Genomic DNA, 27,769 nt, shown 5'->3' with positions numbered 1-27,769 from the left:
TTCTTTAAAATAGTAATCTTTTGAAACTGTATATTCACTTCTGATAAAATAAATGCATCCTTGCTTAATTAAAAGTAGGTTTTTTTAACCCTTTAAAAAAGTGCATAAAAGTGCACTATCCAGACTTAAATTTTTATAATTCATGAATGAAAACATTTTGTAATGTGATATTGACATACATTTTCTGTGGTAATGCAATGTTTGATTTTAAAATGCCTTTCAAACGATGAATTTTGAGATTTTAAGTTTTGAACTGATATATAATTTCTTATGATTTCTAAAGCGTGATAGGGAAAAAAATTACGAAGAAAGTCTTTTGTGACAAAGGTCAGAACTCATGTTATGATGTAGATTTTTTAAATTGCACACTTGACATAAATTAATCTATTACTTTTCCTACATAATTTGTAACACAAAATGGTAAAATATGGTAAAATAGTAAAATATCTATTTAGGAGTCCTTTCCAACAATGTCTAGTTTGTCATGATTAAATTAGAATTTATTTGTAATATGGTGAGGTAAACTTAGGTGTCTCACTGAGGGGACAGTGACAGGTAAAGGGTTAAAAAATCTTGCTGGTCCCACACTTTTAAATGGTAGTTTTGTCATCATATATTAATATTATCATGTGTCCGAAAAAAAAGCTCCGTTACTGAAGACAAAACTTGCCCATAACAACAATCACATGATTGCAGGACTTTTTCTGTCCTGTGGCGTCGCTGTTAATGCGTGTGAAGTGTGCGCCGGATTATGTTGGTCCTCCACCGTCCCATAATCCATCTGTGCTGTCCACGTCCCCGCTGACGGATGATCAGTCCGGCTGTGATGGCCGCGGTCGAGCTGGCACTTTAACCGCGTGAAAAACACAGCGACCCAAAACAAACCCGTACCAGAAACCTGCCTGTCCATATGTGGATATAACCCAGCGACCAAGTCTTCGTGATTCTTGTGGATTTACCACGTATATCCCGGCGTTTTGTCTTTGTTTATGTCATGAAGTTTTGAACCAGCTGGAATCCGGATGCGCCGCTGATTAATTATTATTACGTCTATTACAAACAAACCAACGTGAAACGCTAGTTATTAATATTTAGCCTGAGTACATGAAGCCCTCGTTCGCACGGGTCTGTGTTGTCAATGCATTGTCTGTGTGTCTGAAAGGCCCGGGTCGGTGATTGAGGGTTAGATCCGGTTCGGCTCATCATGTCGTCCTGGCTGGGAGGGTTAGGCTCTGGCCTGGGTCAGAGTTTGGGTCAGGTCGGGGGAAGCTTGTCAACTTTTACAGGGCAGATCTCTAATTTTACCAAAGATATTCTACTGGAAAGCGCCGAGGAAGTGGGAGGTGAGTTGACCACAGTCATCAAGATCATATCACTTCCCATACAAACATTTAACACTATTTACAGTCTTTATACAGTACTGACAGCTGTTTTGTTACTTGATTGTCATTTAAAACAAACTAAAACTTCATTTTGTTTATTATGCAATTATATTTGGTGAGCACAACTGTAGGGTAGACTACTGAATATGACACTTTTATGTTGATTATCTTATGAATATTGTAATCAGTTCAGTTATGTTTGATATTTAAATTAATCTCAGGTAATCTCACTGTGAAATGCGCTAGTTGTTGAGATATGACTACTCTGACAGGTTTTTAAAATGTGATTTTGTTTACATTGCCATCTCGTCAAAGGAATTAAAGGGAAAGTACACCCAAAAATGAAAGTTACACTTGTCCAAACCTAAACTGACTGACATTCTGAGAAATGCAAAAAGCAATGTTAGGGACCTGCTGCCTCTTTTCTGTGCAATGAAAGTGAATAGTGACAAAGCCTGTCATCCTGTGAAGAGAGAAAGTCATACAAGTTTGAAATGAGAGGTCAGGGTGAGTAAATAGCAGAGTTTTCATTTTTGGGTGAACTGTCTCTTTAGGACAGTGCGCTTATATAATGGGCTGAAGTAATTATAAGAAGACAGGGTAAGAGGTTTGTTTGCATACAGCCATTAAATCCCTATTAGAGATGCAGCTTCTGCTGAAGTTTAGGCACTTGATCCTAATCCAGAAAGTGCTGGATGTTTCTTAGTTCTGTTTCTTACATATTAAAGTACTTTGTGTATATCTGCCTTGTTCCTTGTTGCATCTGCGCCGTGAATTTTGCAAACACAGAACAGCTGTTTACCAACAAAAACCTTGCTAGTGTTAAAAGTAAATATGTCCTTTCTGACCATTGGAGGAGTGGACAGACACATACAGCACACTGAGAACTTTGATCAGCAGCTTCCAGCAAAGCAGAAAGACCTTGAGTCAATATGCCATGTCTCACGATGCATCGACCTGCCTGTTTCAAAGCAGTTTCAGACTTACTAAGAATTACCTGTTTTTTTGTCTTTTGGATTATACTACATAAATGTCAACTTTACCAAAACGTCTGTGTGTTAACATCAGGTGTCGTGGTACCAGATAGCGTTATTGTTTATTGTTAATTCTTGTCAATTCCTAATTTTAAATACTACTAATGATAATGTTAATTTTTGTAACTTAAAATTAGTGGCTATATGTAGAAATAACAATACCCAAGAAGAATAACGCTGTAAAAGTGTTGTTAATTGTTATTTCATGTCATCTATTGCACTGACTTAACATACATTAACTTACAGAAACTTATTGTAAGTTGTTACCAGTGGTATATTAGGATTTTTTTTAAGCTGGCTGCTTGGCAGGAGTGGCAGGTGTGACACCTGGTAGGGGTTTGTCCTCTTCCACAACAACAGAGACCACCTACGTGCAATGTGCCCTTGAGCAAGACAAAGCTTCAGAGGGACTGTCCCTATTATAAGTTGCTTGAGATAAAGGCTACATCGCAGTGACTCCATCACATTTTATTTTGCACAATATCACGTAGTCATTTATTAGGCGCTGATAAATTGTAAAGTGTTAAAATGGTAAAATGGTTTCTGGTTCAAGCCCCATAAGCTATGCCCATTGTTCCCTTAAGTTTAAAGGATTTGTTCACTTCCAGAATAAAACATTGCTGATAATTTACTCACCCTCCTGTCATCCAAAATGTTCATGTCTTTTTTTCTTCCTTCGAAAAGAAATGTACGTTTTTGAGGAAAACATTACAGGGTTTTTCTCTGTATAGTGGACTCAGTGGGAGCCGACGGGCTGATGGTCCAAATTGCAATTTTCAATGCAGCTTTAAAGGGCTTTACACCATCCTAGCCAACAAATAAGGGTTTTGCTTATCTAGCAAAACAATCTTTCATTTTCTTGAAAAAAAATTATATCGTTTTTAAACACAATTGCTCGAGTTACATAGTCACGTTGGAAAGGTCACAGGTGACGTAGGCAGAAGCACCGACCAAGTGTTTACAAAGCAAACGTGCAAAGAAAGTCAAACACCCTTTACAAAAAAAGATAAAACGTTGGATGATTTTGAAGTTGGAGGAGAAATTTTTTTGCCCAACCCTGCCTCTTTGAGCCAAAGTACATAGACGAAGAACTAACTGTGCATGACCTTTCCAGTGTGATTACGTAATGCGTGAAGCGGCACATTGCAGAGCTAGTCCAAGACAAGCGTTTGTGGTTAAAAAGTATATAAATGTTAAATATTATTAGAAAATGACCAATCGTTTCGCTATTCATCGGCTGGGACTGTGTAGAGCCATTTGAAGCTGCATTTAAACTGTAATTTGGACATTTAACCCATTGGTGCCCATTGAAGTCCACTATATGGAGAAAAAATCCTGGAATGTTTTCCTCAACATTTCTGAAGAAAGAAAGACATAAACATCTTGGATGACATGGGGGTGAGTAAATTATCAGGAAATCGTTATTCTGGAAGAAAACTAATCCTTTAACTCCATGATACCTTTAAACTAATGGTAATTTAATGCAATTATTGCTATTATACACTGCTATACCATCCCAGTTGTGTTTTTAAGGCTGTTCAGACATTTCCCTATGGTAATGAGTTCCTTAATGCTTAAATGTAGTTAGCTGGTTTAGCGAACTGTGTTTAACCTGAGACTTGCTGTAGTTTGTGTTAGTTTTTCTCAGATCCATATTTTATGTATTAAATAATGAAAATAAGTTCATGTTAGTCTTGTGTGTATGCATTAAATTTGCAAGTGGGCTTAAGACTATGCTCTGTGTGTAAATGCCTCTTGTTAGTCATGTGATCCTGAACCGTGTTGAAACGTGCTGAACCTGTTTAGAGTTTATGGACAGAAACACGCTGTTACCTATTATTGTTTTTTCACTCTTTTATTTATTGTGCTTTTTTGTTAAAAATTAGTTTTTGTTATTTACCTCATAGTCTGTATTTGTGTATGTACATGTAAATTATAGATATGTAATATTCTGCTGTGGCTGTGCAGCTGCTGGGATAAAATAACTGAACTTGATCCTCGTGGAATGTTGGTATTTTAAAGGGACAGTCACCCAACAATTGAATATGTGTTCTTTAAAACCATGACGTTGATTGATTCCTGTGGGAAAATGCAAATGTTGTAATCTGTGGGTGGATTTAATAGGATAATTTTACTCTCTGTACACTTGGCAAAGATTGTTCACCTTTGACCTTCTCATAGTCAGTGTATCATCTTTTCCAGTGATCTAATAATGTTGGACAGTTTACAAAGGTCCCATAATTATTATTATTTTTTTTTTAAAGTAAATAGGAAGGACTTGACTCACTCTATGACTCACATTTGAGACTATTGCTGTATAATAGAGCTGCATGTACAGATATAGGCTCAGCTGTTTCTGGAACCATGAGTTTATTAAATGCCAGTGTTTCTTTCTTTCTTGTAGATGCTTCCTCTGAGCTGCAGGTGTCCAACTCTAGACTGCAGGAATTGGAGACTTTATATGCAACACAAAAATCTGAGGTGAGAACAAAAAACTGTCTGATACTAAGTCCTGCTGATATTTCTCAGATCTATCATGAGACCTGATTTTTTGTGTGCTTTTTTTAAACTTTTCATTTGTACAATTTTTTTTTTTTAAATGCCCAGTTATACACCATAATTCTGCTACAGGATGAGTTGTTTTGAAACATTTTATCAGTGCATTAACATCTGTAGTTGATTTTTTTTTGTGTGTGTGTATTTGCTTTTGTGTGGTTTAGTATGAGCGCTTGCGGAGGATAAACTCTGAGTTGGAGGAGAAGCTAGAGGCGGCAGAGATTCAGGTCAAACAGCAGTCAGTGGAATACAGAACCCTACTGCAACAAAAAGAGGTTTGGGCTCAAAACTAACTCAACTTATCTAATTATAGTTGATTATTATAGAGATTATTAATATTATTATAATTATAATTTAGAATCATGCAAATTGCTTTGTGTGTATGTTTATTTTTGTAAAGGTGGAGATCAGTCACCTCAAGGCCCGTCAGAGTGGTCTGCAGGAGGAGGTTCAGAAACTCCAGCATTCTGCTCAGGCTACAGCCGGCTCATCCTCCTCTGATATTGCTGTACTTCCTGTTACCACTGCTGCTACTACCACTACTTCGTCTTCCTTTCTGCACCGGTCTTCAGCTGTCCATCAAGGCTTCCATGGTGATGAGGTGGACCTCAGTGATGTCCTGTGGTCACAGCAGGAAATTAACCGTCTTTCAAATGAGGTGCATCGTCTAGAGTCCGAAGTGGCCCACTGGAGGAGAGTTGCTCAGGTCACTTTTAATTTTACAATTATATCATGAGAGAGCTGTGAACTAGAATTAGATTATTTATTGTAATTTTTTTTATTTCAATTTACCAGGCATCCAAGGTACCAGGAGTTGACGGTAATGGAGACCAGGGTGAAGTTCTGAAAATGCAAAGAATGATCAAGGTGAACTGTAAAAAAGCAGGAGCTTTCCTGTTGGTCAGTTCTTGGTAGCAGGTTGTGTTTTTAACATAAATGACGTTCTGACCCAATCAGGAGCTGAGAGAGGAAATGGCACGGGAGGTGGATGAGCACCAGCATGAACTGGCAGCATTGCAGGATGCCCAGAGGCAGAAAATGGCTGAAATCTCAAAACGGCACAGAGAGGAGCTGGCAGAGTATGAGGAGAGAATCGAGGAGCTTGAGGAGCAGCTTCAAAGTGGTGAGGAGGAACATTGATGGATATTGAAGATAGTGTTTGATTTGTATTTGGTAGTTGAACGGTTAAAGTTTAAGTACAATGTTTTATCTCCCTCTTCTTCAGAAGGTGGAAATGTTGTCCAAAAATCAACCACAGTACAGGACTCCGCCAAACTTCAGGAGTTGCAGTCAACCATACAGTCATTACAGGAGGAGGCGGAGCTTCAGCGTAAACAGCACAGAGATCTATTGGCCAGCTTGGAGGAGGCAGAGCATCAGAAGGCCAAGCTAGAGAAGGAAAAGGAAGAAGCTACAGCAGAAAATGCAGAATTGTTGCAGAATTATAGTCGCCTTCAGAAATCTGTAAATGAACTCCAGGCTCGAGTACAGGAACAGGAGGGGAAGTCTTTGCTGAAAGCCCAGCATGACAATGAGATACAAACCTTGAAAAAAGCTCTGGCAGGTATAGAGAACACAAGAAATTGTGTATGATCATATGTGACCCCGGTCATGAGTAGCACAGGTATATTTGTAGCAGTAGCCAACAGTACATTGTATGGGTCAAAATTATTGATTTTTCTTTTATGCCAAAAATCATTAGGATATTAAGTAAAGATCATGTTCTATGAAGATATTTTGTAAATTTCCTACTGTAAATATATCAAAACCTTATTTTTGATTAGTAATATGCATTGCTAAGAACTTCGTTTAGAACTTTAAAGGCGATTTTTGCTCCAGTATTTTGCTCCCTCAGATTCCAGATGTTCAAATAGTTGTATCTCGGCCAAATATTGTCCTGTCCTAACAAACCATACATCAGTGGAAAGCTTATTTATTTACCTTTCAGATTTAAAAAAATTACGCTTATGATTGGTTTTGTGGTCCAGGATCACATATCATATCATATGTTCTTGAATTGGAAAACCCATAAAATGCTGTCTCATATTTGTGTTATATTTTTGTATTTTATTTTAGGCGCAGAGAAAGAGATGGCTAGATTGAGGACTCTCAGTGAGGTAAATTTGCTAAAAACCTTCCTCTGCACAGTTTAGATGTCTGTAGCCCAGTAATATTTAGACTTTTTAGCCATGCTGAGAATTCAAATAGAAAACAATTGATAGAAATGTTCAAAATTAAAGTATTTAGACACTTTCTGGTTGCTTCTGCAAATAATGCCAGTGTGTCGGGAGTGTCATAATACTTTTTACATAATGTTTGTTTTTTCTTTTTTTCATTTAATTCAGAGCAGTCCTACAGAAGAAGTAGAACATGCTGACATCCTGGAGCTCAACACCATTATTGATACCCTCAGGAAAGAGAAGGAAGAGGTGGAGAAAGAAAAGGTTTGTATATGTTGACAGAGTTATAGTACAACAAAAGGGCTGAAGTTCAGTATCTGTCAAATCAATTAATCTTTGAAGTGATCAATACTTCAGTAGCTTTTTAAAAGGACACTTGCTTGTTGTCATGCAAATGGTAATTATTATTTTTTTTTAATCAGCTTGCATTAGTTGAGAGACTAACTCTGGCTGAGGAAAGACACAAGGCTGGAGAGTCGGAAAGTGCTGTGGAACTGTCACAGGAAGTTTCAGACCTAAAGAGACAGCTAGACCAACGAGAACAAGCACTAAAGCAAGCCCGTCTTGATGTAGAGACACTCAGTGCTGAACTGGAAGAACTGGACAAGCAGAACCAGGAGGCCACACAGGTACTCTTTTTAAGCCAGTTTCAAATTTATTAGACAGAATCTTAGAGAGAATTAAAAGAAAAAACAGTTTAAACTGTTTAGAAGTTGAATTAATGTACTACATATTTACCCAATTTTCTTTGTCCAGCATCTTATTGCAGTGAAGGAACAGCTGTCCCTGCAGAAAACCCAGGCTGATGCGGAAAAAGCCCATCTTCAGTCAGATCTCAACTCCTCTCTTGACCAGAGACGGACTCTTCAACTGGAACTGGAAGCTCAGGGCGAGAAGCTAAGTCAAAGTGCCTTCTCCTTGAATGAACTGCACATGACAAAGCAGCAACTGGAATCCACAATAAAGGAGTTGAGGGAAAAGTTGTGCAAGTCACAGGATCTAGGCAAAGAGGTGCGGCAGGAGTCCTCTGACCTCAAGAAGGCACTTCAGGAGAGAGATACAGAACTTACTGCACTTCGTGAGAAGTTAAGTCATTCTGGAGAGAAAGGGAATGAGTTAGAGGAACACAGAAAAGTACTTGAGACAAGGGATAAAGAGATACAGGACTTGAGAAAAGAGTTAGCAGAAGTGAAGACCTCCCACGAGAAGGCTGTTTCAGAGGATTTTGAGTTGAAAATTGAAAATAGGAAGTTAAAAGAAGAAAGCACTCAGGCTTTAGAAAAGATTGACAGTTTGGAAAAGCAGATCCAAGATGCTCAAGCCTCTCTAAGCAGGATGTCCCTGGAGAAAGATACCCGCATTGAAGCCTTGAAACTAGAGAAGAGCCAGTTAGAATCTGAGCTAAGTCAAATTGAGAAGCGGCTGTCAGATCAGGCTAAACAGTATCAACAAACCATCGACAAACTGACCAGGGCACGCTCTATGGATGCTTCTGCGCTGCAGACCGAACATGAGCGAATAGTGAAACTGAATCAGGAGAAAGATCTCACAATTGCAGAGCTCAGGCGTGAGATGGAGCAGTTGGTCTCTGATCACAAAGACACCAGTGAGATGCTAGACATCACTGTGGCAGGCCAAAATCAGCTCACCGAGCTCCTGCAGGAGAAGGACGCCTTTGCAGAAACCCTAAAAGCTCAAGCTGCAGAAACACAACAGGAATTAGAGCGCAGGTTCTCAGGAGCAACTCAAGAGTGTGACTCTCTGAGAAAATCGGTGGAGGAGAAGGACAAACAGCTTGGAGCCATGAAGGAAGAAAACAGCCATCTAAAAGAAGAAATTGACCGTCTGAGGGACCAGCAAAGCAGGCCGCAGTTATTGTCCGAGCCGCGGACACTGGACATCATCACTGAGCTTGAGACCGAGGTGAACCAGCTCAAAGCTGCCAGAGATCAACTCGAAGAAGAGGTCCAATCTCTGAGGACGTTATCAGAGGAGAAGCAGGCCACAGCGCTGCAGTCCCAGCATTCTCTGCAGGTGCTACAGAGTGAACTAGAGCAAGCACGGACAAGACATGAACAAAGCTCACTCAATTATGAAAGACTCATCAGTGCTAAAGATGAGGAGATTACCCAGCTTCAATCAGAAGTGGAAGGCCTGAGCACACAAGGGCAGAGTCAAATACAGTCTGTAGAGATCCTACAGGAGGACAAGACCCAGTCGCTGAATGGCGAAAATGGTAATGAGAAGCATGACCTTTCGAAGGTGGAGATTGAGAAACTTGTGAAAGGCATCAAAGAGAAAGAGACTGAGATTAACCAGCTAAATGAGAAGAACCTGTCTTTAACCAAGCAGCTTGACCAACTTGTGATCTCTCAAAATGAGCTCGGAAAACTCTCACAGATGGTTCTTCAGAAAGATCTAGAAATCCAGGCGCTCCACGCACGAGTGTCTGGTGGCCACGGTCAAGATGTGATGTTCCTGCAACAGCAGTTGCAGGCGTATGCGGTGGAACGTGAACAGGTGTTGGCCGTGCTCAACGAGAAAACCAGAGAAAACAGCCAGCTGCGTTCGGACTACCATCGCATTATGGACATTGTCGCAGCCAAGGAAGCCGCCTTGTTGAAGCTCCAGCAAGAAAACCAACGGATCTCTACTATGAGCGACCCTTCGGGCAGTCAAGAAATGTTTCGAGAAACCATTCAGAACCTCTCCCGCATCATTCGTGAGAAGGATATCGAGATTGACGCCTTGACTCAGAAATGTCAAACCCTGGTTTCTGTCCTCCAGACATCTGGTGGTGGCGATTCTGTTAGCGGTGGATCAGGAGGTGTTAGCAGCAACCAGTTTGAGGAGCTCCTACAAGAACGTGACACCCTCAAACAGCAAGTGAAGAAGATGGAGGAGTGGAAGCAGCAGGTGATCACGACTGTGAGGAACATGCAGCATGAATCTGCGCAGCTGCAAGAGGAGCTGCTCAAGCTGCAGGGACAGGTTTCTGCAGATAGTGACTGCAGCTCAAAGCTCTCGGTGGATTATTCCAGACTTATTCAGAGCTATGAGCAGAAAGAGAAAAAGCTGGGATTGTTGAGTCAAGAGCTGGCTCAGGTGCAGCAGACCATCAGCCAGTTGAGCAGTACCAAAGATGTCCTTCTTGGGAAACTTGGCAGTGTCAAGCAATCTCCAGAAGCTTCTGCTACAATGGCTACCCAGGCTTTTGCCCCTCCAAACCTAAAGGGGGCGGCACCACCAGGTCAAGATGAAAGCCTACATCAGGAGTTGCAGACAATGCAGAGAGTTTTAGCAGAGAAGGAGAGCATGATAAGAACTCTGCAGGAAAACAACCATCGCTTGTCAAATTCTGCATCTCTGTCTGAAAGTGAGCAGAGAAACCATGCAGAGGAGCTCAAGCAAACACGAGAGAAGCAAGAGTCACTACACCGCTCCCTCAGAGAGAAAGATCTGCTCATTAAGACCAAGGGTGACCAACTCAGTCAGGTGACTTACAATTCTGATGTGTTGAATGGCTGGTAGGGAAAACTGTAAGATGTGGCGTAGAGGATTTGCATTTACTTCGCAGTTTGGTCAGTTACCCAGATGCGCAGCCATATTGTAGATACTCAGATGTAAACAACAGCATAGATTCCATGGTTAATGTACTACATAATGTTGTTTTTTCTTATTTATGCTGTCTAAATCATGGAAAAAAATGTGTGGAAGCTTCTAAATCACATAGAGAAGAACTTAGTAAGCAGGGAAGGGCGCAATATTTTGACAAACTAAAGTTAATAGGTGGTAAAGAAACGTAAGAGTAGTATTAAGTAAGATACTAGCCTAAAATTTCACCTACCTGACCAGAAATGATAAGAACGAACACGAATGTTGTCAAGATTTTTGCTCTGGAAATCTGGGTTCAGTTTGGCCAGCCACAAATGCCTTTTTATTCCTCAGACCATTTTTTTGCACTCTTCTCCTTGATTTGTTATAACTTTTGGCAGTCTATAGTACTCCACATGTTTTTTCCCAGTCTGATCGATTAGTACAGCCCAAAACATGACAATAGTTTACAATTTTCAGCAGCCATAATCAGCAAAATATGCAAGCTTTGTTCGGTTCAGTGGCATTGTTTACATTCAGTGTTGGCAATATGGCCGATTGATGACGTGTCGTGAAAACACTCTATACTGTAGGTACTGCAAATGGTAGTGGTCAGTTTTGCTGTATGAGATTTTGTTTAAATTTCAAAGTTTGCACATGAAATGTGTTATGATTTTAGATACACTTAAAAAAAATCTCTGAATAATTTTGTTAATTCTAAATCCTGTGACTTTTTTTCGGTACGCTCTAGGTGAGCGAAAGTTTACGTAATCGTGAAAACGACAACGAGGTCTTGAAGCAGGCTGTGACGAACCTGAAGGAGCGTGCGCTAATCCTGGAACTCGATGTGAAGAAGCTAAAGGAAGAGAATGAAGCGATAGCAGCAAAAGCTCGTGAGAAAGAGACAGAGTTCCGTGCTCTGCAGGAGACCAACATGCAGGTGTCACTGTTGCTTCGGGAACGAGAGTTTCAGTTCAGTGCTGTGAATGAGAAGGCCACTGCCATGGAGAAGATGCTAAAAGATAAAGAGCAGGTTTGTCTCGTTGTGTCGTATATGTGTGTGTGTGTGTGTGTGTGTGTGTGTGTGTGTGTGTGTGTGTGTATATATACACTGTCATTCAATAGTTGGGGTTCACTAAGATTTTTAATGTTTTTTTTTTGTTTTGTTTTTTGTAAGCATTGTCTTATGCTCATTAAGGCTGCACTTGTTTAAAAATACAGAAAATTGTTAAATATTATTACAGTTTAAAACAATGGTTTTCTTTTGATATATTTTAAAATATGATTTATTCCTGTGATGCAAAGCTGCATTTTTATCAGCCATTACTCCAGTCTTCAGTGTCACTTGATCCCTCAGAAATCATTCTAATATGCTTATTCTTAAAAAGAACAGCATTTATTCAAAATATAAATCTTTTCTAACAATATAAGTCTTTGCTATCACTCTCTGTAAATTTAACTCTTCCTTGGTGAATGAAAGTATTAATTTCTTTCAAAAAAGAAAGAATAAAAATTTACTGACCACAAACATTTAAATGGTAGGTTGTATTGTTACAAAAGATTTGTATTTTAAATAAATGTTGTTCTTTTTAACTTTTTATTAAAGAATCCTGAAAATAGTATCATAGGTTCCAACAAAATATTAAGCAGCACAACTTTTTTTCAACATTGATGATAATAAATCAGCATATTAAAATGATTTCTGAAGGATCATGTGACACTAAAGACTGGAGTAATGATGCTGAAAATTCAGCTTAGCATCACAGTTATAAATTCTATTTCAAAGTATATTAAAATAGAAAACTGCTATTTTAAATTGAAGTGATATTTCACAATTAAAAACCTTACTGATCCTATATATATATATATATATTACACAATTTTACTGTTTTTACTATATTTTCGATCAAATTAATGTAGCCTTGGTGAATTTTTTTTTGTTTCAAAAACAAAAATGTTGCTCATCCTACAATTTATTATTACTATTATTTAATTCTCTCCTGTTCACCCACCTTTTAAAATGACTGAAGTGGGAACAATTCACTTTCATAATGTTAATGCCAATGAAGGCATACAACTTGTTCTGGACTGTTCTAGTTCTACATGTGTTGTGAAGTTGATCTGTTCTGCCTTTGTCTGTACTACAGGGTAAATCTGGTGAGCTGAACCAATTGTTGAATGAAGTTAAGTCCATGCAGGAGAAGGCAGTGTTGTTCCAGCAGGAAAGAGATCAAGTGATGATGGCCCTCAAACAAAAACAAATGGAGACGTCCGCTCTTCAGAGTGAGGTAGCAAAGTATTGCCTTACTAAACAACAACATTTCAATTCAATTTAATATACACTGGCATCCAATAAAAATACATTTTAATTGGGGAATCACTGTACTTTCGTGTTTTTTTTTTTTTTTTGTAGCTCCAACACACACGAGATAAAGAGCAACGCCTAAAGCAGGAGGTGGAGCGTTTGCGCAATCACCTGTTAGAGATTGAGGATTCATATACACGTGAGGCTTTGGCAGCTGAGGACCGAGAGGGAGAGCTGAGACGCAGAGTGACACTCCTGGAAGAGCGGTTAACATCTTCCTCTAATGCCGTGGAGAGCGCAAGGTGGGTCTGTTTTAGTCTGTTGTTGTGATTGCATGCTTCAAATCATAGTTTCTCCCACCCTCACTAGTCCCTTTTTATACTGTTATTTGTTTCAATATTATATATCCCTTAATTCTTAAAGGCACAAGCACCAAAGATTAAAAGGCAACCTTTTATATCCATTAGTTGTCCTCTTCTCCTTTTCCTTGTTGTGGTGACAAGAAACAATTAAAAGTACACTATATTATGACAAATTATGTTATTATTAGTGTTTGACTTTTGGAAATGACTATTGAATGCTTCAACACCAACTAAATTCTGACATTAAGACTCTGCTCTGCACCAAAACCTCTAACATGAAAGTTATAACGTCATTATATTGGTTTAGCCTTACTAACTCTGTGTGTCTGTGTGTGTGTGTGTAGTCAACAGGCTAGCCTGCAAGTCGAATCTCTTCAGGAGCAGTTGAATGGTGCTGTCAGACAGAGAGATGAAGCACTTATTCAGCTCCGTGCTGCTCAGGATCAGGTCAACCAGTATGCAGTGTCACTCTCTAACCTGCAGATGGTGCTAGAACAGTTTCAACAAGGCAAGCATGCACAGTATTTTTGCTTTTACATTTTTGTTGTAATTTATGAAGAAAATGGTCTATCTTGTACACAGTGATGACCATTAAAGTCATTACAGATGTAGATTTGAGTGTCATATTCAGATATATATATTTTTTTAAATGTTTGGATTAAGAGAGTAATCTGCAATAAGCCTTCAGTCTCAAACAATGTTTTCATTTGTGTCTCTCTTTGCAGAAGAAAAAGCCATGTACTCAGCAGAACTGGAAAAACACAAGAGAGAGAAAGAACAGTGGAGAACTAAAGCAGAAAATTTTCAGGATCAGGCGGCCGCTCTGCAAGTCAGTTCAAACGGACATGTATACAAACCTCTGTTCTTGCTGTACTTTGTTTGACAGAAGTATTTATGTTAATGTTCTGTGTGTGTAAACTTAGATAAACCTGGATGAAGCAAACGCTGCTCTAGAATCTGCCTCCCGCCTCACTGACCAGCTGGACCTCAAAGAGGAACAGATAGAAGATTTGAAAAAACAAGGTGAGACCAAAATGAATGATTATGTTGAAATCAGAACATGAGAATTTTTTTAGAAATCATTTTAGGATTTCACCTCATTGTTTAACAACCTATTGACTTGAAGGCCCCTGTTGTCCAACACAAGTTTCAAAAGCCTCCCATATTGGCTAAGATGATTCCCCTGGTTTTTCTGCTGTAATTATGACAACGATTACATTTAATCTATTGATCTGTCACAAAATCTATTTTGTGATTCTATAAGATTCAATATAATGATTCTGTATGATTTCAGTGAAGATAAAAGTTACTAGAAGATAAAATATTTATTTACATCTTAATTTTTGTGTTGTTAGCATTTTTAATTAAAGGGATAGTTTACCCAAAATGATTTACTCAGGTGTATATGACTTTGTTCTTTCAGACGAATACAATCAGAGTTATATTTAAAAATGTCCTGGCTCTTCCCAGCTTTATAATGGCGGTGAATGGGTGTTGCAGTGTTCATTTCGTTGACACATAATTTTCGTCAATGACGTTTTTTCTCAGACGAGCACGAGACAATAACGAAACTTGTTTTGAATGACAAAAACTATGATGGAAATCTATTGACATTTTCATCAACTAATAAAAACGAGACGAAAATGTTAGGGAGGGACGATTTGGGACGAGATTCATTCATGACGAGTCTGCTGTGGTTAGGAGGTTAGATGCGTACATTTGAACTGTAACAGCCTGTTATCTGGGACATAAGCTGGAATACATTTGCTGCATGCCTCAGAAAATGTTTAAAAATGTCTTGTGTACACGAGAGAATGGCATTCCAGCGAATGACGTAGGACGCAGACGAACATGGAAGCGCAGAGGAGAGGAAAACAATACACCGGTCACAAATTAAAAGTACAAACTGAGGATTTGTAAAGAAAAATGTTGGAGGATTTCGATATAAGCCAAGAGTAGACATGTTTTCCTTTGCTGTAAGCAAACCTTCTTTCTTACAAGACTAGCATATTCTGAATGGAGCTTATGCTACACCTACATCCTATGTCATCCGCTGGAACGCCACTCTCTCGTGAACACAGGTTGGACGGTTAGCGGAAGCTAGAGATTACAGTTTTTATCATTTTCAGTATAGTTATTTTTTTTACACAAACGCATTGATTTATTTCAAAAAGCATTTATTAATCCCTCTGAGCCATGTGGAGTGCTTCTTGTGATGGATGGATGCACTTTATTTTGCTTCAAAATCTCAACACCCATTCACTGCCATTATAAAGCTTGGAAAAGCCAGGACATTTTTTTAATATAACTTTAATTCATCTGAAATAAGAAAGTCATTTACACCTGGGATAGCTTGAGAGTGAGTAAATCATAGGCTAATTTTCATTTTTGGGTGAATTATCCCTTTAAGTTTTGTTCTATTTGATGTTTGCTGAGGCCCTGGCCCCCTGGGGGATTGAACTTGGATCATGGAAGAGTACAAAAGAACAATTCAAATTAAATCTTAATTAAGGACTAAAAACTAATGCTGGGTATCAGCATTTATCCTCTGATTCAGGATCTCTCAAAACACTCAATTTGATTCAGATTTCAGTAATTTATTTGATTTATATCTTGGTTATTGGTTTATAAAACCATTATTCTTATTAATAAGTCAGGTAGCTTTTTATTTTAAGACTTTGCTCATTTAATCACCTTCATTAACCTGTGTTGCACAGCACGCATAATAGATCCATTACTCCAGACACGATCCCATAAAACATTGAGACAAAATATGCCACAAAAAAATGTTTTGCGAAAAGACTAGCTCTCAAGCTCAGTTGACACAAAACTCGTGGCACAGTATCTGAGATTGTAAACCATTTTTCTGAAGAGACTCATGAACGTCAACAGGACTAGGAACATCAGGAACCATTAAATTATGTTTGACTCTTTGAGACTATTTTGTAGTGGTTTAAGTTTGATTCATATCAGTGCAGATATTTTAGAAACACACATTTGCATTATAAGAGACATACAGAGAACAGCCAGATCTGTAGATAGTATAGATGTTTAGCATTCCTTCTCATCTCCACACTGTCAGAGAGATCGAATTTATGGCATGTCAGTAGCCAAAATGTGTAGACAAAGATTTCTTTTCCATCTACCCTATCTTTCTATCTCGCCTATCCCTTTCTTCTCTGTCCGTATCAAGCCCCAAATCAACAATGCGGTGCTGTCGGTCTGAGAGGGAGAGGAGGGTGAGGGATGAGCACTGGGATTTTTACTGCATCTGTCAAAGAACGACTAAGGAGACTGCAGACAGAATGATCAGGAATGGTTCATTTTTGCTTAGCAAAGCACAAGTGCAGCCGACAGACATTCCAGGGTGTTTAGTGTAGACAGGAACTCTCTCACCCTTTCTTATCACTCGGTTCGTGTGGCCTCAGGAGGTAAAGTCTCAGAGGAAAAGGGCTCACAAGAGCCAAATGGTCTGGACCAGCGAGGGGTGTTCGTGATAAAGGCATTTAGAGCACGTCATGCTCTCACACTGTTTTTACTTCACGAAACATTCCCAGACACACAGAACCCCATACCTCTGTTGTTACTGTTTATGTTAAGGTGCAGACACATACTTACTAGGTCAGTGCAAACACTTGTTCTCTGCTGTTTGCATCAATGCATAACAAAGTCATATACCAACTTCTGCTGAAAGCTCTGCGTGCATTTCACAAACACAGCATCCAAATTTAACACTCACCAAGTAATACTGGCTTTATTTTAGAAATAGAACTTACTTGCCAGTGGCTTGTGACTGAAGGAACTTCAGTATAATATGAGGCGTAAATGTAAAAATAAAAAATTGGGGTCTGTAAGTTTTTTTTAAAAAATGTTTTTGAAAGAAGTCTCTCACCAAGACTGCATTTATTTGACCAAAACATACAGTTAAAACAGTAATATTGTGAAATATTATTAAAATTATGCTTTTAATTTTAATGTCTTTATGATATGTCAAAGCTGAATTTTCAGCATCATTACTCTAGTCTTCAGTATCACATGATCTTTCAGAAATCATTCCAATATGCTGATTTGATGCTCAGAAGCACTTATTATTAATCTCAAAAAGCCTATTTTCATATGCTGTTTTCATATTTCTTATATTTTCATTGCAACCATGATACATTTTCAAGTTTTTATGTTAAATAGAATGTTCAAAACAACAGCATTTGTTTGAAAAAATTATACATTTTTATACATTTTTACTGTTTTTTTTTTTTTTTTTTTTTTTAACAGTTTAAAGCATCCTTGCTTTATAAAAGTAAAAAACTGACCCCAAACTTTTGAATGGTAATGTGTTTTTGGACAATAAGATTTTTTCTTTTCTTTTTTCTTTAAAAAAGTGCATTTATTTGATCCAAAGTACAGCAAAAACAGTACAATTCTGGAAAAATGTTACTATGTAAAATAACTGTTTTCTATTTGAATATATTTTAAAATATAATATATTTCTGTGATTTCAAAGCTCATTCATGATCCTTCAGAAATCATTCTAATTTGTATTCTGATTTGCTGCTTAAAAATGTATTATTCCTTTATTATTATTATTATTATTTATTATAAATGTATTATTATTCTGTTTTTTAGGTTTCTTTGATGAATAGAAAGTTCAGAAGAACAGCATTTATTTGAAATAGAAATCTTTTGTAACATTATCAATGTCTTTATCATCAATTTTGATCAATTTAAAGCATCCTTGCTAAATAAAACTATTACGTTTTTCCAATAATAATAATAATAAATGTTTCTTGAACAGCAAATCAGCATTTTAGAATGATTTCTGAAGGATCATGTGACACTGAGGACTGGAGTAATGATGCTGAAAATTAAGCTTTGATCACAGGAATAAATTACATTTTAAAATATATTCAAATAGAAAGCAGTTATTGTAAATGGTACAAATATTTTACAGTATTTCTGGATTTGTTGTGTTTTGGATCAAATAAATGCAGGCTTGGTGAGCAGACTTCTTTAAAAATCTTACTGTTCAAAAACTTTTGACTGGTAGTGTATAAAATGTAATTATTCAATTTCATGGCCGGAAATGAAAAGGAATCGTGTGTGTGTGTGTAGGGAAAAGAAAGTTTTTGGACCCTTAGACACACAGCCGTATCTGACAGAAGCCAGACATTTGCAAAGTAAATTATTTTAGTGTTAATGTGTTGGTTTTATGAATTAGCCCATAACTTATAAGCCTAACTGTGACAGCAATGAATGGGAAAATACCACAAAATACACAAACTTGTAACTGTTTGTGTTTCGCAGTGGATGTGAGACAGGAGATGTTGGAAGAGGCTCAGAGAAAACTGATGAACCTCCTGAACAGCACCGAAGGCAAAGTGGATAAGTAAGTCCAAAACACATCTGCACTGGAAACATATTTCACATATATGTAGATCCAAATATTTTCAAAAGGGTGGTTCCTGTGAAATATCACCTAACGCGATTAACTTCTGACACAGGGTTCTGATGAAGAATCTTTACCTGGGCTATTTTCATACCCCCCGAAACAAGCGCTGTGAGGTGCTGAGGCTTATGGGTAATGTGCTTGGGTTGGACCGAGATGAGGTGACCGAGGTGGGTCAGCACTCTCTGCTTCTCATACTGTAGATTTCTCTTTATCCTCCCATCTAAATTCACTTTTTTTAAATGCAAGTATTCCTCTTTGCAAATGCAAATGTGCACGTGCCTGCATGTTTACATTCATCAGATATTGTCAAGTCCAATTTTTCAAAGAGAAGGAGCAGGCATTCACCATTCTATCTGATCTGTTTTGAGAAATTCCTCCTCCTTTTCATCACTCTCGAATGTGGCTCTGCTCCAGTCCTTGTTTCACCCTTGAAACGTGACTGTTAAACATATGTGGATTTAACATTTGACCTCCTGACTCCTGATGTTCGGTTCTCCGCCCAGGCTCTAATTACATTTTTTTCTAATTATCTCTTGTTTGATGTCAGCGTGAAGGTTTTTATCAGATGTTAAAAAGATTTTTCCACTCCTCTTACCTCATGTGTTTCATTTGGCACAAACCTCAATCTGCCCACACTGGTCTTGTTGGAAAAGGTCCTTGTTTTGAGTCTTTTGAAGGATGACTTCAAGTTGCGTTCGATCCTCTGGTAATCTGCGTATAGAGGTTTCTGCTCTTGTTAAGACAGCCTGTACTACGTGACACGTCAGCATCCCCGGAAACTCTGCATGCATATGACCGCATTTATTTGGCTGACTGCTAATAGAGCTGATTTGTTTTCTGTTTGAATTGCTGTTTTTCCGTTTTGATTCTTGTGGGGCTGATTTACGCAATAGCAAGAACAGATCATTTCTGATGATAAAGCAGGATGTGGCTCTAATTGTTTTTTTTTCTTGGAAAAGCCATAATCTTTATAGCTATTGTCCTCGAAGGGTCAAAATCAGTATGTTGTTTTTCCCTTTTTCAAACAAATTGTGCTGCACTGCAGTTGTTTGTAACACAAGCTGGATATTCAGTGAAAGAAAAATGGGAATTAATTGAATTGTGAAACGTGGGCGTTACATACCAGAACGGGAATGCAAGTTTGCTCAAAACCTAATTAGCTGTTTGGCTATTGGTTAACATAATTTAATATCCATGCAGCCTAAGTGTCTTTAGCAGAAATTTATTTCAGAGGAAGAGCGAGTTGTTGTTGTTGTTGTTGTTGTTGTTGTTATTATTTTTGTATTAGCATGCATAATGAACTCCATAAGAATATAAATAGTTATTTACATAACTTCATTATAGAATTTAATACTTAACCACCAGGGCCAGAAATGAAATTTTCCATTAAGGGCTAATATGTGAGTGACCCTGGACCACAAAACCAGTCATAAGTAACACGGATATATTTGCAGCAACAGCCAACAATACACTGTATGGGTCAAAATTATCGATTTTTCTTTTATGCTAAAAATCCTTAGGATATTAAGTAAAGATCATGTTCCATGAGGAAATGTTGTAAATTTCCTACTGTAAATATATCAAAACTTAATTTTTGTTTAGTAACATGCATTGCTAAGAACTGTATTTGGACATCTTTAAAGGCGATTTTCTCAATATTTAGATTTTTTTGCTCCCTCAGATTCCAGACTTCCAAATAATTGTATCTCGGCCAAATATTGTTGAATCATAGCAAACCGTACATCAATGGAAAGCATATTCATTCTGCTTTCAGATACAAAACAGGTTGTGTCAAAGCAACTTTACTGTATTAAATAGGACAATAGTGTGTCAATAATGCAAAAGTTGCATGTTTCAGCAAAGTCAGATTGCAGAGGACTCATCTGGTTCCCCGTGGTCTGACCATCTGATCTGGATACAGACTGGATCTGGTGGCTACGGTGACCTAGGAATAAGAAAGACACAGACTAATATTAGCATAGATGTTATTCCTCTTACGATGCATCGAGTACATCGGGTGTTATGGGAAGTGTTCCCGGTTCCAATTGACCTAATTAATGCAGCCTAACAATCCTTTAAAGGATTTGAATTATTGAAATGTGTAAATGTGTTATGTGTTGGTCAGGTTAAAGAGTTGGGTCTTTAATCTAGATTTGAACTGACAGAGTGTTTCTGCCCCCCGAACAGTAATAAGTAGATTGTTCCAGAGTTTGGGCGCTTAATAAGAAAATGATCTGACGCCCACAGTTGATTTCGATATTCTAGGTATTATCAAATTGCCAGATTTTTGAGAACACAGCGGACGTGAGGGACTATAATGTGATAAGATCTCGCTCAAGTACTGAGGAGCTAAACCATTCAGGGCTTTATAAGTAATTAGCAAGATTTTAAAATCTATACAATGTTTAATAGGGAGCCAGTGCTGACAGAACTGGGCTAATATGGTCATACTTTCTGGTTCTAGGAAGAACTCTAGCTGCTGCATTTTGGAGCTCCAGCTGGAGTTTGTTTATTAAGCATTCTTATGACTGGTTTTGTGGTCCAGGGTCACATATTTGCATTTTTTTTTTACATTTGTGAGGCCAGTTTTTATAATCACCTTATTATTATAAAAACCATACTAGGTTGTCTTTAATGCCAAATACTTAAATTTCCCCAATTACTTCAATATTTTAAACTGTTGTCAATAATAGTTGATGATAGACTGTTTAAAATGGGTCAAGACATGGATTTTGTTTTTATTATTATTTTAATATGTTCCTTGAGGTTTACTAATGTTAATGTTTTCTGCACACACAAAAAACAACAGCAAATAAATATGTGACCCTCTGTATAAAGTTCACCCAAAAATGAAAATGAGCCCATTATTTACTCAACCCGCCAGGCATCTTAGGTGTATGTGACTTCCTTCTTTCAGACGAGTGCAATCAGAGTTATATTAAACATGATCCTGGCTCTCCCAAACTGTATCCTGGCATGGATGGGTGTTTCTCTTCATCAGTCCAAAACAAGTCCAATAAAGTGCAACCATCCATAATAAAAAGTGCCTCACACAGCTCCAGGGGGTGAATAAAGGCCTCCTTTAGCAAATCGATGCATTTTTGTAAGAAAAATATCCATATTTAAAACATAATAATCGCTTTAATTTAGCTTGCGCCAACTGGTCGTACACAGAAGCCGCTCCAGGCGGATGATGTTGGACGTCTGCGCCACTCAGAAGTGACGAATGTGGACACACCATGGAGAAACCAAAATAAAACAACAGGCATGAATTAGAAGTACAAAACGAGGATTTGTAAAGACACGTCAGAGGATTTCGATATAAACCAAGAGCTGACTGGTTTTCCTTTGCTAAATCAAGGAAACTTTGCTTCCTTTGCTCCTGTAAACAAACTTTGGTTTTCTCAAGACTCAGCTGCGCAACGCCGACATCCGACATCACATTCTCGGAGCTGCTTCAGTGTATGACCAGTTGGCACAAGCTAGGTTAAAGTGATTATTATGTTTTAAATACGGATTTTTTTTTTCCTACAAAAATGCATCAATTCGCTACAGGAGGTCTCACCTCCTGGAGCTGTGTGAGGCACTTTTTATTATGGATGGATGCACTTTACTGGACTTGTTTTGAACTGATGAAGAGAAACGCCAGCCCATGCCATTCTAAAGCTTGGAAGTGGCAGGATAATTTTAATATAGCTGACTGTATTCGTCTGAAAGAAGGAAGTCATATACACTGCCTGGAGGGTGAACAAACCCTTTAAGCTATGAAACTTGCAAGATGCTTTAATGATACAAAGACCTCTTATATGTCAAAAGATCAAGGCAAATTAGATTTCTCATGTCATGACCCTTTTAAAGTTGTATCTAAATTATACAAAAAACAGGAACTCACAGGGCTGCAATATAATGACAAAAGACATTATTGCAGATTATTGTTCTTTACATTGCAATAATGATTATTAATATCAATATAGAAAACAGTATAAAATGTTTTTGTTTCGTTTTGGGCTGTCGCATTCTGACTTCACAGACAAACACGTTGGTCCATGACGTTAGCCAAGTCTAGCACAAGTTATGCAGAAACTCCCGTTATAATTACTGAAGCTATGAAATGAATATTTTATTTACGTCGTATCTGCACTGTGTTGTTTATGATGAGGGAATTCGTGAGCAAGCACACTCAACAAGAGCTCCGGTGTTTTCAGCACTGACTAATCTGAGTGCCTCTGATTGGCTAATACATTCCAAAGTTCATCAGCAACACGTTTGATTGGTTATACGGCTCAACGCTGCAGAAAACAGCGTGTAAAGCAGTCTGATGCAGTGTGAGGGAATCTAATTGTAATTCTATGAATTGACACTCTTAATTAATTTTCACATTTCATTTTAATCATGACAGCTGTAATACGGTGTTTAATTGTGCAATAATTGTGTTAATTGTTTTTGTTGAATTTAAGGGACATTTTTGTTTATTTTGGTGCCCTCATTCATTTCTGACCCTGCTAACCACACACCAATCATACATTTTGATCTGAATTAAGATACTAGATGAAACTCACCTAAATGGCAATTGTTTCTACCATTAATAGTTTTTTTTCCACTTCATTTTTTTTTATTAATATACAATACTTTTCATGTATTAGAATTTTGTCTTAAAAACGTGTTTCAAGTCCAATCTGATGGTTCTAATTACAGATGACAGATAGAAATAGGAGAGTGCTAAAGCAAGCAAACAATATGAGAAGATAGACAGCAGACAGAAATCTGGAGTTAGAGACTCACAGGAAGAAAGAGAGAGACTGCGAGACAGACAAAGACTGAATTAGATGACGGGCCCATGCCAATCTTACACCAAAAGCATTTCCTTACCCACAGTCCCATAGAAGTAGGCTGGGGTCTGGCAGAAGAGACTCCAACTATTCAGCAAGTTGTGAGCAGAATTACCCAACAGCCCCTAGAGAAGAAAGAGGGAGAGGAGGAAAGTAAATACGTGTGTGTGTTTCTGGGTCACACAATCCACTTTCCATTTCAACCCTTATTTTCTTTCTCTACTCCTCTCCACACCTTTTCACTTTTTGCAACACATTAAGTTTTCCACTTTGTTTACTACTGTAAAGTCTAAAAATAATCTCAGTCTGCTTTTGTGGTTTTTAAAAAGTCTTATTCAGTGGGTTTATATCAAAGGTAGTATTCATTTGCTCTGGTGCTCAAGAGTGCTTTAAGGACAGGGGCATTTTTGTATCCATATCTCTTTGAACTTTTACACACTTACTTGTTTTACACACAACCAAAAACCACACACACAAACATCCCCTCTGACCTACTGTCCTACTGACTTAATGTTTTCTCTTTCTGCAGTTGTTACAGGAAGAGGGAAAGAGCGGGGTTACCGGATGGGTCTCGAGTTGGCTGGGAGGCAGAGCTGTTCAGAGTGTACCCAACACTCCCCAAAGGCCTACACATGTACAGAACCTCAATTCGGTGGGTACACACACAAATGCATGCACACACACATTATTATACACATACATATTCCGCTTACACTAGTCTCTGTGTTTTAAAGTCCTTCTCTGAGATGTTCGTGAAGTTCCTGGAGGTGGAGTCTACTCCTGCACTTCCTGCCCCTAAATTGCCTGTTTATGATATCAAGCCTTTGAGTGCGCCTCCACCTGGCCGGAGTACTACAAGCACACCTGCATCAGGTATAATGTCACATAAAAACTAGGGATGCACAATATATTGTTACCATATTGTTTATTTTTTTATTTATTGGCATTAGTCCTTATTTTGTATCAATCTCAGGCCGATATTAGGTTTTTAAATATGCATGATAATTTTCTTATTTTTACCTTTAAAATTCATCTTTAAAGAGGATGCGGATGCGGAATCCATTGTGTTTGAATGTAAATGTGTCTTAGCAGTGTGTGGACTCTACCACTGTACAATGATAAAAATCCATTCACTCCTTTTTTTTTTTTTTAATCCCCCAAAAAATTGTCTCAATTATCAAGCCGTTTTGATTTTCTGAGCAGTATGATGTCATACAGCTCAGGCCCTGCCCACAACCACTGACAGACATTCCCGTATTAGCATATTCCCGCCCACAGCCAGTTGTACACTGTCCACCATTTTCTCCACACTCAAACAAGTGTAGCAACAATATCTCATAAACAATACACGTGTTTTGTAGTTGGATATATACACAAAAAACGGAAGAGAGGGGTGGCATGAGCAGTAGCTCATTATCATTTAAAGAGACACGCATTGAAATGGTTCAATGAATCTAATATTTAATACATCTCAAGATAAATCATTCACAATTTATAAAAAGTTAAAAAAATTAAAATCTAAATTTTACCTTAAAATATTTTTTTTTCCATTATAGATAATACTATATAAATATTATTTAAAAAATTATTTAATTTTTTTTTTTATTCATTTATTTAGACAAAATAGTATAGAATGTATTTATGTATATATATATATATATATATATATATATATATATATATATAGTCAATTATCAGCCATAACATAAAAATAATTGGCAACTTATTGGTACTGGCCAGAAATTTACTATTGGTGCATCCATGATTAAAAAAAATATTATAAAGTGATATTTCACTTTATAAGTAAGGCTTATTCACACCAAGGATTTTAACTAAAAAGTTTTAACAATTGTCCTTATTAATAATTGTTCTTATTCCTTGAAAATGTGGAAGTTTACACCAGTGTTACAATGGTGACAACACAGAGGAACAGTAACGTTAGAACAACGTTAGGGGCTTAATGAAAAGTCTATAACATACTTTGGTTAAAATTTCTCAGTGGTTGTGTAAAACAACACCCTATTTACCTTGTCAAAAACAGCTCTGTTCCTTTAAATGCTAATGAGCTCTGCTCACCCCGCCCCTCTCCTCCATGGGATGACAAGCAGCTTTCTGAGACTGTTAACTTTAGCTGCATTTAGCTGCAGAACTTGCTAACTAGCACATTATTAGGAAAGGGGATTTGCAGATTCATTTAAAAAAAAAAAAAAAAAAAAAAAAAAAAAGATCATGAATGATTTGTACGAACATGTAGGTAGATCGGGAGGCACATTCCCTTCAAAAACAAAAGTCATCCTCTGTGTCTTTAGCAGCTCAGATGTCAGGAGTAAATGACTACTGGTAAATGACTGATCTGAGCATGTGATAATGATTTATGGTGATTTAAAAAAAAAAAAAAAAAAATAGGTGGGTTTTTATCATTATAGGGTGGTTGTGTACACACACTGTCAACACACATTCATGTTCAAACAACATGTGAATTTTACATCCGTTGACCCTTTTTTAAATGGCAGACAACATGATTGCAGTGCCCGCTTAGTACAATAACTACATTATCGCCTGTTTGTCTGGCCACTAATATTGCTATCATCATAGTTCTCGCTCTCCATCTCAACAGGGGTGTATATGTGTGATCACTTCTAACATTGCTTGTGTTCTTTCAGGTGTTTCAGGCCCAGGTAAGCGCACTGATTCAAACCCTTTCCTGGCGCCCCGGTCTGCAGCCGTACCCCTCCTCAATCCCACAGGTGCAGGCAGCACTGCTGGTACTGGGGGCCACCTGCTTATGAAGCCCATCTCAGACGCCCTGCCTACCTTTACACCTGTACCTGTGTCGGCTGAAGCCAGCGGCGGGGCCGTGCTGAAAAATTTGCTCAAGCAATGATATCAGCCACCTGTACTGCCACTCAAAGCACTTTAGCTTATCAGGACACTACGTTCCGACAGATGGAAACCGAAAACTGGGCCATGTCATGGATTCAAATATTTACTAAAATGGCTGCGTGCCATCAAAATAAAAAAAAAAAAGATGAAGCGTCTAAGGGCTGCCCATACTTGTTAACTTGGACTCAACTGAGGCCTACGTTTGACAGAATCGAATTCTGTTTGCAAACTGCGGAAGATTACATTATTGAATATTCTTGTGACCTTCTCCCAACATTTATTTAATGCCGTGCAAACATTCAGCTTGTCATTTTTAGACAAAGAGAGGTGTTTAATGTTTTTCTAGTGTGTTGAGAGACTGTCTGATGCTGTCTGGCATCCACTACACAAATGGATTTATTAAACCTTTTCCACTTCTGCAAAAACGCTACAGATAGTCTTTCAAAATCCTCCCTTTTTTGAGTGCTCTAAATGGTTGGCCGTATGGTATGTCAGGTACAATAACAGTTCATCAAGAAGTGACATTCGATCTCGGATTTTGACTGCTGCTAATGCTCCCATGCAGTACAAGCGTGCAGTCATGTTATTTATTTGTACATCAATCATATTTTCACTGTTTATGCAGTGGGCATAAGCTAAGATGCATCTGCAATATTCAGACCTTTCTAAGGTAGAAAGAAACATTATGTATATACAATTTGGAAAATGTGCACACAAAGGTAAATGAAAGAATTAAAATACAACAACCTGTATATTTTAAAATTGTTTAATGAATAAGTAATACAGCTCTGTTATAGTAAACATTAGCTTGTTATAACAGAGGACCTCTAATTCAATGGGTTTCAACCAAATATTTAAAAATGCCATTACCTTGAGGCCTAATATGAAGAAACTTTTTTTTGTTTGTTTGTTTTGTTTTTTTAGAGAAATGGCCTCAGTAATTCGTTTTGGTTACTATATCTTTCATAAAAGTTGGATTCACTTGGTTATATAGATTTAGGATACATTTATACATTTTAGGGTATATATTTTGCGCTGGTGTTTATTTAAAGTTGATCAAAGTTTGAAAGACTGCTCATGAAAGTAATAGTCAACAACAGTGTTTCTCTTTTCTGCTGAATAAACTATTCCCTTCTATGTATATTGCATTTTCCATTTTATTTATTTATTCATTCATTCATTTATTTATTAAAGCCGC

General features: G+C 37.7%; 1 protein-coding gene across 1 annotated transcript; it reads left to right on the top strand.

The window, feature by feature from the left end:
• Window positions 1-773: 773 nt before the first annotated feature.
• trip11 (thyroid hormone receptor interactor 11) lies at window positions 774-27,712 on the top strand. The gene is made up of 22 exons (XM_051125452.1): window positions 774-1,343; window positions 4,821-4,897; window positions 5,137-5,247; window positions 5,373-5,678; window positions 5,768-5,839; window positions 5,930-6,095; window positions 6,198-6,536; window positions 7,049-7,089; window positions 7,318-7,416; window positions 7,575-7,781; window positions 7,909-10,647; window positions 11,498-11,779; window positions 12,894-13,034; window positions 13,160-13,353; window positions 13,758-13,921; window positions 14,139-14,242; window positions 14,337-14,436; window positions 18,715-18,796; window positions 18,912-19,026; window positions 24,218-24,340; window positions 24,423-24,561; window positions 26,352-27,712. Exons 1-22 carry the CDS (start codon window positions 1,205-1,207, stop codon window positions 26,570-26,572), a joined length of 5,961 nt encoding a protein of 1,986 aa, XP_050981409.1. The 5' UTR covers window positions 774-1,204; the 3' UTR covers window positions 26,573-27,712.
• Window positions 27,713-27,769: the final 57 nt, after the last annotated feature.

Source organism: Labeo rohita, chromosome 13 (assembly GCF_022985175.1).
Source record: "Labeo rohita strain BAU-BD-2019 chromosome 13, IGBB_LRoh.1.0, whole genome shotgun sequence".
Lineage (NCBI taxonomy): Eukaryota > Metazoa > Chordata > Actinopteri > Cypriniformes > Cyprinidae > Labeo > Labeo rohita.
This window is presented reverse-complemented; position numbering and strand designations above follow the sequence as displayed.

Excerpts from the sequence above, each read along its gene's own strand:
- trip11 (XM_051125452.1), top strand. The coding sequence starts at position 1,205 with ATGTCGTCCTGGCTGGGAGGGTTAGGCTCTGGCCTGGGTCAGAGTTTG. Across the intron at positions 7,417-7,574 it reads AAGAGGTGGAGAAAGAAAAG|CTTGCATTAGTTGAGAGACT; the intron begins GTTTGTATATGT and ends TTTTTTAATCAG. Across the intron at positions 19,027-24,217 it reads ACCGAGATGAGGTGACCGAG|TTGTTACAGGAAGAGGGAAA; the intron begins GTGGGTCAGCAC and ends CTCTTTCTGCAG.